This window comes from Labeo rohita, chromosome 23 (assembly GCF_022985175.1).
Source record: "Labeo rohita strain BAU-BD-2019 chromosome 23, IGBB_LRoh.1.0, whole genome shotgun sequence".
Lineage (NCBI taxonomy): Eukaryota > Metazoa > Chordata > Actinopteri > Cypriniformes > Cyprinidae > Labeo > Labeo rohita.
The window spans coordinates 17,160,335-17,173,000 of NC_066891.1; the positions used below are offsets into that span (position 1 = coordinate 17,160,335).

At 33.9% G+C, this 12,666-nt stretch overlaps 1 protein-coding gene across 13 annotated transcripts in view; it reads right to left on the reverse strand.

Annotated features, from left to right (window-relative positions):
• Window positions 1-1,748: 1,748 nt before the first annotated feature.
• rap1gapa (RAP1 GTPase activating protein a) overlaps window positions 1,749-12,666 on the reverse strand; it is a 129,246-nt gene continuing 118,328 nt past the window's right edge. For 10 of the 13 annotated variants that reach the window (XM_051096532.1, XM_051096525.1, XM_051096521.1 and 7 more), the window contains 7 exons: window positions 10,951-11,046; window positions 10,391-10,510; window positions 8,261-8,396; window positions 8,052-8,163; window positions 7,023-7,114; window positions 6,190-6,237; window positions 1,749-5,365 (listed from right to left, as the gene is read on the reverse strand). In XM_051096532.1, coding sequence (XP_050952489.1) covers window positions 6,229-6,237; window positions 7,023-7,114; window positions 8,052-8,163; window positions 8,261-8,396; window positions 10,391-10,510; window positions 10,951-11,046 — 565 coding nt within the window. In that variant the 3' untranslated portion in view covers window positions 1,749-5,365; window positions 6,190-6,228. The remainder of the gene's footprint in view (window positions 5,366-6,189; window positions 6,238-7,022; window positions 7,115-8,051; window positions 8,164-8,260; window positions 8,397-10,390; window positions 10,511-10,950; window positions 11,047-12,666) is intronic. The other 3 variants (XM_051096529.1, XM_051096534.1, XM_051096530.1) reach the window with 2 other exon arrangements.

Genomic DNA, 12,666 nt, shown 5'->3' on the forward strand with positions numbered 1-12,666 from the left:
ACAATAAAACATTAGTTTGAATGTCCGCTGAGGAAAGCGATATCTTTATTGTATTATTCTTTCATTTATTAAGGGTGATTTCCGATGTTAGGTGCATTTGTTGTCTGCGTCTAACAAGGTGTTGTTGAAAGTAAAAATAACTTCATTATTTACAACCTGTTTTAGTCTCTTTTTAGTCTTTCCTGCTGACTCATTCATAAAAATAGTCTGTTAAGTAACTAAAATCACCATCACGAACACGCACCGTTTCCAAATACTACATACTTTTATTAAATACTACTATTATTTATATAAAGTATTATTAATTGAATAATATTTAATAAACAACAAAAGCCATCATGAAAGTTGCTAGGCATTTCTGTCAAAAGTACCGAGTTCTGTCAAAAGATTTTGCCCTCAAGCTAAAACTGCTCTGGAACTAATAAAAGATTAATGAGACCAAAGACTGCCTGTTAGATTTACCCAAAACGAATTGTATCTCATGTTTAACCACTATAGAGACATCAGAGCCAGTGGCAAATTCCAGAGGATCTGGCCGAGGTAAGGCTTCTCTCGGCAGGTTCATGAGCGCTGAACGGACACTGATGCCCTGGAGCTCACATCTTCGAAAGAGGCAAATTTTCAAATAGATGTTATATTTATTAACAAACCACATATTTTAAGTATAAGCAAGTACATTCTCGCCTTAAAAAACTCTTAAAACTACATTATGTGACACAAATACAAAATTTCTAAAATTATAGTATATTTGGACATCTGCCATGACACTCTGTGAGAAATAATGCAAGTTGAGTGATACAAACAGTAAAACGGTTGGAGTTCCAATATCACTAGAATATTGCACTCATCTCAGCCAATAAGATTCGAGGACCAGCAAAATAAAATTTGAATAAAATAGTATACTACATAATAGCATTTGTTCACTTTTTTTTTTTACATTTTCAGTTTATTTTTATATAGCTTTAATTAATTTAATTTTAGTACTAAATCATTTCAGTTTGTTTCTGTAGCAGCATTTTTTATTTTAGTTTTAAGCTTACATTTTTATCTAATAATTATATTATATTTCATCTTTATTTCAGTTACCTAGAATTAATGTTAATCATTTTAGTTTTAACAATATCAGTACAGTCAGAGGTTAAAATATGAAAAAATTATTTCATAATCTTTGACAACATTTTTCTTTTTGAGCATCATACCAGTTATGCTCAACAAAATGTTGTCAGATAGAGATTCTTGAACACTTTTCTCATATTTTAACCTCTGCCCACATATTGTGGCTGATGTTGATTAAAGGGTGGGTTTGTGCAATTGTATCATGTCTAGACTTGATGTACAAATAAAGTGAACAGTGTTTTGCTTTGTCTGTCATCTGAAGAATTTGTAAATCATTATCTTATCGATCATGGATTTGTTTTATTTTACATCCCTTATAAATTACTTCATGTTTTCAGCAGCTGAATTTGAAAAAATTTCATTACTGAAATGATGTTTTGAATTATGCAAATGTCGCTCGCTGCTGGCGTGGAGAATGCACTTGCATGTCAATTGACAAAACACATCCATAGCATTTCCAGCGTTGTAATAACCACATACAGCCAGTACATCACACATAGATCACACGCCTAATTCCTCATACTTGTGCTGTAAATCCATTCTGCATGCTTAGACAGGAAAATACACAAGCATTGATGTATATCTCAACTCAAACAGCCATTTAAATCGAAAAAGTAGAAATCAGACAAACGTTTTCAATGAAATATCACACTCAAGTTTATTTTCTTCCGATTCTCTGGGCAGTATGTACAAAAAAGCAGTATTTACAATGATTGCACAGGAAAAGGTCACAGAAGCAGCAGCTAAAAGAAAAGCATAACAATGTCTAAAAATTCATACCCTGTCATCAGCATTGATTTTGTGCTGCATCTTTTATTTCCCAGACAAATTTGACTTCTGCACAGGAACAGCAATTACAGCCATGTACATGGACACTGCAAATTATAAATGGTGCAAGAATCATGACTCACCACAAGGGGGCACACATGCCCTGCGCAGTGCAAACAACAGCAGCCTAAAATCATATTTCCAACATATTTGAGTATTTTTAATTGGTACACAACTGATCCCAGGACCTCTAGGGTTGTAGTTACGGTGTTAGTAATTCTCTGTAGATACTGTGATGATGTACAGCCATTTAGTCTGGTATAACACAGAAAAAATAACCTAAATATTATTTATTTTAATGCAACATCTCACAATGGCTGTGTCCAAAACCTCTGGCAACCTTATTTATTTGATAAAGTACAGCAAAACTGTAATATTGTGAAATTTAATTGCTATTTAATATATTTTAAAACATAATTTATTCATAAACATAATTTATAAACTGAATTATCAGCAGCCATTACTTTTTAATCAATGCCACATGATCCTGCAAGGCATTTTTCAGGTTTTGGACACAGCCAACGTCTGACGGATCAATTATGGGAAATGTATAAAACAAACATGAACTACATAACATTTAATGGTGTAGGACAAGACGGTATAAAGGCAGTTTAATGGAAGCCGGTAAGGCCAATCATTTATCATAAATAGATTACAAAAAACTCTGCTCAGCTTTCCCCTACATATATTTTGACACTTAGAGTAAGGCAACCCCAAACCACTCTGCCATATTTAAGCTCCATTCAATGCTTTTTGCCTTTTAACTAAAAGAGCAAACATCACATTGACTGATTTTTGGCATTAATGATTGGTTTATAGACTAGCAACAGCACATTTGTTTTTAACTCACAAGTCCTGTCTAGACTGAGTGTTTAAAAGAGGACTGTCACTTTGGCACACAGTTCAGACATCAAACCATCTGTACGTTCAAACACAAAGCAAAGAGCCAATTGAGTCAACATAAGGAAAGGACCTCCACTAGGGATTTTTATACAGTTTATGAAAAACAGCCACCACAAGACCCTGCAGCATTTATCATGAGCTGCTTATGTGGCAAACAGACAAACAATCAACATGTCCAACTGGTGAAACAAAGCTGAGCATAAACCATGACTTGCAGTTAGTCCTGCTTGGTTAGCTGGTAAGAAAACCAAGCTGAATTAGTATGTTTACTCACTGTTGTTGTAACACTGACATGGCTGATCTGATCTGTTTGAGGGTAAGGTAAGGCATCTGCAATGGCTAATCTAATATAATCAGAGGGTGTCTGTCACACTTCACGAAACTATCATATTTTGAATAATTAAATATGAATATTTTCTTTTGAGTTGCACTCATTAAAATGCCCCATTTCTCCATGCACAAGTGATAATGGCAGATAAATAAATTATTTAAGAGTAACGGCACCCTCCAGTTTCTGACTTACTGCATCATTTGCACAATAAATACAAGCTTCACTATATATGTTTTAATTCATAGAAATGTATCAAGTCATCAGTACTGGCCTATATTTATGGAAGCCTGTTTCTACCATGGAATACAAAATAAAAAAAGGTAATTGTGACAATATCTCACAATTTTGATATTTTTTTATTGCAACTGTGTTTACATCTAACAATTCTGACTTTATTTCTTGCAATTGTGTTTATATCTCACAATTCTGACTTTATTACTCGCAACTGTTTTAATCTCGCAATTGTGAGTTTATCTCACAATTGTGAGTTTATATCTCACAATTCTGACTTCATTTCTCGCAATTGCAAGTTTATATTTTGCAATTCTGACTTTATTTTTCGCAATTGTGTTTATATCTTGCAAGTCTGACTTTATTTTTCGCAATTGTTAGTTTTTGCAATTCTGACTTTATTTTTTGCAATTGTGTTTATATCTTGCATGTCTGACTTCATTTCTTGCAATTCTGACTTTATTTTTCGCAATTGTTAGTTTTTGCAAGTTCTGACTTTATTTTTCGCAATTGTTTATATCTTGCATGTCTGACTTCATTTCTAGCAATTCTGACTTCATATCTCGCAATTCTGAGTTTATATCTTGCAATTTTTACTTTATTTCTCACAATTCTGAGTTTATTTCTCACAAATATGACTTTATTTCTCACAATTGCAAGTTCACATTTAGCAATTCTGACAGCTGTGTTTATATCTTGCAAGTCTGACTTCATTTCTTGTAATTCTGACTTTATGGCTCGCAATTGTGAGTTTTTGCAATTCTGATTTTATTTCTCAAAATGGGAGTTTATATCTCACTATTCTGACTTTATAACTCGCAAATGTTTGTATCACAATTCTAACAAAAAAAAAAAAAGTCAGAATTGTGAGATAAAATGTCGCAATAACTTTCATGCTTTTTTAAAACTCTATTTTTACATTTAGGGTGTGTTCACACTTGTCTTGTTTAGTTCGATTAAAATGAACTCTGGTGCGATTGCTCTGTTAGTGCGGTTCATTTGAGTAAGTGTGAACGCTACCATCCGAACCCTGGTGCACACCAAACAAGTGGTCTCGATCCGCTTCCAAACGAACTGTAGTGCATTTCGAATGAAATATAAATGCTACATGGACCAAAAACAATACTTGTAGCATTTAAAAAGTTTACTTTTTTTTTTTTTTCACAAATATCGGCCATAACATGATGACAATTATATATTTTAAAATCGGTGTATCTCTATGCATTTTAACTGAAGTGAAATATCAGTCGTTGATAAACGACATGTTTTGTTTTCTTTGAACTTTTGGAGTGCTGTTACTCTTAAATAATGCCAAAGAATGTATTGCACAGCTGCAAGGGTTTTCACACCTGAAATCTGAACGACAGAACATCAATATCAGAATATGAGAAATGATTTGGTCTCTATGGCCCTGTCCTAAATAGCACATTTAACATGTACTGTACTTGCAGTGTAGTCCTCGAGACCGTAGCGCATCCCATTTGTCATCTTGGGTTTCAGAAGGATGCATTATGCTCTATCCTGTTTCAGAGTCCACCATTTGGGACAGGGCTGAAAAAGCTTTCATCGTGCAAGCAGATGAAATGGTCTTTAGGAGACAAACTTCACAGAATTGAATTTCAGCACAGTGTTAGGACCTCAAATAACCTGCTAGTTTAGCCACTCACCAGCACAGTGGCGTGTCAGTAGACGCTGCTACAGAAGAGGTTCTCATTCATTTACTGATGTACTCACAAGGGGACTGAATGTCAAGCCTTAAGGAGAGCCAATGCACAGTCTCTGACTGCCTGTAACCAACTTCTTCCTAGTTCCAGTCAAGTTTGAGAGGGTAGTGAATGGAGGTATTTTCACATGATGTCTCTTCTGCAGCCAACTTTATCATCGTCCGCTTCTTCATCAAGTAACAGCATAAACTCGAGCTCTCCTTTTCTCTCTAAGGTGTTTCTAATGGAAATGCTGTTAGGAAAATAAGTTTTGGGACAGTAATTAGGTCACTGACATTGTATTAGCATAAACAACAAACAAAATATACATTAGAGTTATCAGATACATCGCATAAATTGAATTTTATGTCTTATGCTCACCAAGGCTGCATTTTATAAAAAATACAGTAATACTGTGAAATATTATTACAATTTACAACAGTTTCTATTTTAATATATTTAAAAATGTAATTTAATCCTGTGTTGGAAAACTCTTCAGTGTTACATGATCCTTCAGAAATCCTTCTAATATGGTAATTTGGTGCTCAAGAAACATTGCTTATCATTATCAGTGTTAAATAATGCTGCTGCTTAATATTTTTGTGCAAAAAGGTTACACAAACTCACATTTGTGAGAAAATTCTAACTTTGTTTCTCACAATTATGAGTTTATATCATGCAATTCTGAGAAAAAAAAAATCAGAATTGCAAGTTTATATCTCGCAGTTCTGAGAAAAAGGCAGAACTGTGAGACGAAAAATTTGCAATAACTTCTTTTATTTTTATTCAGTGGCAGAAACAGGCTTCCATAATGTACTGCATCATTGCTGCATAAAAGTATTAATTTCTTTAAAACATCTTTAAAACATCTTACTGGCTACCAAACTAATAAACATCTGACTTACAAAAACATCATGGGCTTCCAAGCAAAAAAGCAATACTTGTGAAATGTTCAGATACTTAGTCATTTTTGAATAAAAATAGTGTCCTAATATTGTAATATAGATTACAGATGATGAGAGTGCATCTTCAGTTGATGAAAGAAAATGAATTCAGTCACGATAAAGTGTATCTAACCTGTTGATGGATGTCCATGAGGCAGTCAAGCAGGAGGGGCTAGCAGTTCTGCACAGATGCACACACAATAACAGAGTTACAACACACACAGAAAAACATAAAGAGCCGCACACTCACCCAGTAACTGACTAATGAAGCTGCCATAATGTGCAAGCTCTGTGCATATTTACACTGCCATTCAAAAGTTTGGGGTCGATAACATTTTTATGGTTTTAACAGAAAGTGGGTACTAAAAGTAGCTATTACTTTACACTGAAAGGGTTTGTTCACCCCAAAATGAAAATTCTGTCATTAATTACTCACCCTTATGTCATTCCAATCCTGTAAGACCTTCGTTCATCTTGGGATCACAAATTAAGATATTTTTGATGAAATCCAAAAGCTCTCTGACCCTCCATAGACAGCAAGAGTACTACTATGTTCAAGGCCCAGAAAGCTACCAAGAACATTGACAAAATAGTCTGTGTGACATCAAGTGGTTCAGTCGTAATCTTATGAAGCTACAAGAATACTTTTTGTTCTTGTATTCTTGTACCTTCATAAAATTACAATTTAACCACTGATGTCACATGGACTATATTAACAGTGTCCTTCCTACTATTCTGGGCCTTGAACGCAGTAGTTGCATTGTTGTCTATGCAGGGTCAGAAAGCTCTCGGATTTCATCAAAAATATCTTAATTTGCGTTCCGAAGACAAACGAAGGTCTTACGAGTTTGGAACAACATGAATGTGAGTAATTAATGACGGAATTTTCATTTTTAGGTGAACTAATGCTTGAAGCAGAAACAACTCTTAAATTCCCCATGTTTAGACTAGGCTAGTAAGACTCACCGATGTGGACTTGTGGTCATGCGGTCGCTCAAGCTTGATGCGGATGTCTGTACGGTTCTGCTCCTGGTTCTTTCCACCATCCGTTTTGCCAGCTGGAAACAGAACATTTATTTTAAAGATAAACACACAAATATAATATACACTACTACACAAAGATACCACTGTTTCATCTTTATAACTTTGTTAAAGGGATAGTTCACCCAAAAATGAAAACTTTATCATTAATTACTTAGCCTCATGCTGTTTCAAACCTGTAAGACCTTCATTCAACTTCCAAACACAAATTAAGATATTTTTTGATGAAATCAAAGAGCTTTCTGACCCTGCATAGACAGCAATGCAACTGACACATTTAAGGCCCAGAAAGGTAATAAGAACATTGTTAAAATAGTCCATGTGACATCAGTGGTTCAACCGTAATTTTATGAAGCTACAAGAACACTTTTTGTGCGCAAAGAAAACAAAAATATCAACTTTATTCAACAATTTCTTCTCTTCCGTGTCAGTCTTTGATGTAGTGCTGTTGTTAAAACAGGAGCCGGTGTTCTGACGTGTCTTAGTTCATTGTTTGTATATTCTGGTTCAAACAATTTCAAGTCATCCTCTCTTCAGACATGTTTATGAAGACGCCAGAATGCTGGCTCCTACATTAGTCATGGTACTCTCGTGAATGACAGTGGAGACTGACACGAAAGAGAAAAAAATGTTGAATAAAGTTGTTTGCTTTCTTTGCACACAAAAAATTCTCGTAGCTTCATAAAATTACAGTTGAACCACTGATGTCACATAGACTATTTTACTATTTTAACAATGTCCTTACTAATGTCCGAATGTGTCAGTTGCGTTGTTGTGTATGCAGGATCAGAAAGCTCTCGGATTTCATCAAAAATATCTTCATTTGTGTTCTGAAGATGAAAGAAGGTCTTACAAGTTCAGAACGACATGAGGGTGAGTAATTAATTACAGAATTTTCATTTTTGGGTGAACTATCCCTTTAAGGATGTGAGTGAAACTATTTGATTCTCTCACCAGGAGAGCTCCCCCTGCTGGTTGTACTGGTAGTGCTCATGTTGTCCTCCAGCCATGTGCTGTACGTGAACGAGTCTCGTTTATGAGGAGTATCTGCTGACGACAGACTTTCCTGAATGGGACAAATACATCAAATTTAAATGGGATAGTCTCTGCTGTGAACATGCTCATTATTTGTAATGCATTAATGATAAGTGTACTGTTCTCACCATGCCAGTGTCATAGTCCTCTGTGGCCTCTGTTTCATTCTCCTCTACCACACTAGCAAAGCTGCTAGCATTAGAGGAGGAGCGGGACAGGTCATGAGCCTCAGGAATGGACGGAGCCCGGCAGTAAATGCTTGAGCTACACACACACACATACATAAAAACAAACACACTTAATGCCTTCACCCATAAAAAAGCAGTGAACCTATACAAAGTAGCACCAAATATTAGTAAAAACTGTAAACACTTTTTTTCCAGCATTTTTTTTTCCCTCAGTCATTTTTTTTGTAATTTCCAACACATCTCAAACTACCTCCTATATCATCCGCTGGGACACCACTTAATAGTAATAGATTTAAAATGCATTTATTTTATACTAAGTACAGTTCAAGTCATATTAACTAACTAACAAATTTGCTGACTTATTGCTCAAGACTTACTGATATAAAAATTGTAATGAAACTTTATTTGAAATACTACTTGTGCGTAAAATATGTCTTAATGTCACTACTGATGAGGACTGTATGATCTTTAAATAATGATGCAAAACCAGTATATCTTTAGTTGGACTTCAGCACTACTTCTGGACAAGTAAAGCGCATTAAGTACAAAATTAATTGTTCCAATTTAGCAGTCTTTAAGTATACCAGTTTAGTATGCTAAAAGTACAGATGCAGGGTATTTTTTATTAAGTGCATGGATTAGTTCACTTCCAGAACAAAAATGTACAGATAATGTATTCACCCCCTTGTTATCCAAGACGAATCATGTCTTTCTTTCTTCAGTCGTAAAGTAACTATGTTTTTTGATGATGAAAAAATTTGAGGATTTCTCTACATGTAACGGACTTCTATGGTGCACGTGAATTTGAACTTCCAAAATGCAGTTTTCATGCAGTTTCAAAGGGCTCTGAACAATCCCAGCCGAAGAAAAATGGTCTTTTCTAGTGAAACTAACTGTAATTTATTTATTTTTTAATTACAATTTATATACTTTTTCACCTCAAACACTCGTCTTGTCTAGCTCTGTGTGAATTTTGTTTTTTTTCTGGTCATGACAGTTAGGGTATGTCTAATAACTCCCATCTCATTTTCTCCTCCAACTTAAAAATCATCCTACATCGCTGCAGAAACACCAACCTAGAGTTTACAACATGAACATGCAAAGAAGATCAAAAACTCTTTATTAAAAAAGGTAAAACAGTGATGTAGATTTTGAAGTTGTAGAAGAAAATAAGATGGGAGTTTTTAGACATGCCCTAACTGTCATGACTGGAAAAAGTTCACACAGAGCTAGACAAGACAAGCGTTTGAGGGTTTATTTTTGGAAAAAAACCTATCATTTCACTAGATAAGATCCTTCTTCCTCGGCTGGGATCGTTTAGAGCCCTTTTGAAGCTATATTTAAACTGCATTTTGGAAGTTCATATTTGAGGGCACCATAGAAAACCATTACATGGAGAGAAACCCTGAAATGTTTTCCTCAAAAAACATAATTACTGGTTTCTAAGATTTATAATTTATAATTTATAGATTTAGATTTATAATCCTTTTACTGCAGTACACTTATATTCGGTGGTGGTTCTTTTTTGGAAATTTGTATGTTCTGCTCTTTTGGATTTCCTGCATTTAGATATACCTCGAGATCCCCTACTTTTTCTATTAGACGATTCCATTCTATATCTGAATGCTCATCAAAAAAGGACCCTATCAGCTACAAGTACCTCTGCCAAAAAGACTGTTTTGAAGTTATGGATAGAACCATCCACTCCCACAACTTTTACTTGGCTATCTTACTTCAGAGATATTGTTTTGCTGGAAGGTACCACTGCCAAACTCAATGGCGCAAAGGACAGCACTGTTCAGAGTTGGACAAATATTGCGGTGATGTTGCTAGATAGACTGAAAAGTTGACATTCCTACTGGGCTTATGTGACTTTTATTTCTTCTATTTCTTCTGAACTGTAATACGTTTCTGAAGTGGAACAAAAATCCACAAATGTAATTACTTTACAACTGAAGAAAGAAAGACATGAACATCTTGGATGACAAGGTGGTGAGTACATTATCTGTAAATTTTTGTTCTGGAAGTGAACTTGTCCTTTAAAAATCCCTTTAATGCTTTTCACTTTACCTGTTTTTGGTGATGAGCACCTCAGGAGAGCTCTGATTGGAGGAGTTTTCAGACTTGGGGTCCTGGGAGGCGTGGCCGCTGTCAGGAGTCTTCTGTGTGCTGGGAGAGCACTCTCTACTGCTGCAGACACACACACACACACACACACACACACACATTTACCATCAGAGGGCAGCATTGTGTTTAAAACTCTACATGTCAAAGGTGAGGTGACGGAGTCCAACTGCAGTCTACTCAGAGTTAGGTTAGGTTAGATACAACAGTGCATGCCGATTCACATCACTACACTGAAACACATGAGTTCAACATCATTTAAAGGGCCTGTAAGTACTACAGCACGTGACAAAGGCCAGCTCATGCAAAATCAGTAAAACAGACTTTGATTGGCTTACAAATTAGCAGACCACCAATCAGTTAGCATGTTGATTTTGCATGTGTGACCAGTCTAATAATGTGCTAAAGGCCATAATTAATAGCATTTCAGGTGCATTTCTATGGCCAGGTAAGGAAAGCAGCTACTCTATGGTTACAGAGGTGTCATTTTAATGTAGCATTTATACTTGGAGGGATCCACGATGAGCCTCCCATTCTTGAGAGTGACGCTGGGTAGAGAGAGACAGAGCACTGTCCTGTCCTCTGACAAAAGAGCGGCAATTCTTCACCAAACACATAAACACACAAAAGGAGGGAGTTCAGTAATATTACGCTTTATATTCTACCTGTAACTCTTTTAGTTTTATTAAATGTCATTTACTGACAAAGAAAAAAACACTAAATACATACACTGCCATTCAAACGTTTGGGATCAGTAAGATTTTAATTTTACAATTTAATTTTAAGACATTTGTTATGCTCATCAAAGCTGCATTTTTTTGATCAAAATCCAGAAAAAATGTAAAATTGTGAAATATTATTTTAATGTAAAATATATATATTAATATATTTTAAAATGTAATTTATTTCTGTGATGAAAAGCTGAATTTTCAGCATCATTACTCCAGTGTTCAGTGTCACATGATCCTTCAGAAATTGTTCTAATATGCTGATTATTATCAATGCTGAAAACAGTTGTGCTGCTTATTATTGTGTTGGAACCTGTAATGGTTTTTTTTTCAGGATTCTTTAATAAATGCAAAGTTAAAAAGAACAGCATTTATTAAAAAAGATTTTTACTCTTTCTTTCTTTCTTTCTTTCTTTCTTTCTTTTTTTTTTGAAAGAAATTATTACTTTTATTCAGCAAGGATGTGTTGAAGTGATAGCAAAGACTTTGTTAGAAAAGATTTCTGTTTTGAATAAATGCTGTTCTTTTGAACTTTTTATTCAAAGAATCATGAAAAAAGAATCATAGGTTTCAAAAAAGTATTAAGCAGCACAACTGTTTCCAACATTGCTAATAAATCAGCATATTAAAATGTTTTCTGAAGGATCATGTGACACTGAAGACTGGAGTAATGGCTGATGAAAATTCAGCTTTGCATCACATGAATAAATTATATTTTAAAATGCATTAAAATAGAAAACCATTATTTTAAACTGTAATAATATTTCACAATATTAGTTTTTTCTGTATTTTTGATCAAGTAAATGCAGTCTTGATGAGCATAAGAAAATTATTTTAAAAAACAACAAATCGTACTGTTCCCAAACTTTTAAAAGGCAGTATATATATATATATATATATATATATATATATATATATATTCTTTAAGTATTGCACTGTTTTTGCAGGTACATGTGCAAGATCAATAAATTTATGATTTTTGGGATATAAATATTCTACCATTCAAAAGTTTGGATTTATTTTTTTTTTATTTTATTTTATTTTATGTTGTTAAAGATTGTTACATTCAATGAGGATGCATTTATTTTTATTTTATATTTTTGATTGATTTTGGTTTACAAATATTCCACTATTCAAAAGTTTGGATTTATTTTATTTTATGTTTTAAAGATTGTTACATTCAATGAGGATGCATTAATTTGACCAAAATACAATAAAAACAGTAATATATTATAATAATATATAACAACTTAAAATAACTCTTTTCCATTGAATATTCTTACACAAAAATACAGTAAAAAAAATTATTGTAAAATATTATTACAATTATAACATTTATAAATGTTGTTGCTGTCACTTTTAATCACTTAAATCAATTCTTGTTAAATAAAATTAATTTTTAAATAAATAAATAGAAAAAAAATTAAAAGTTGTAGTGGAAAATTGTACTTCTGAAAGCAGGTTTAAGCATAAGGGTACCCGAATCTGTGACAT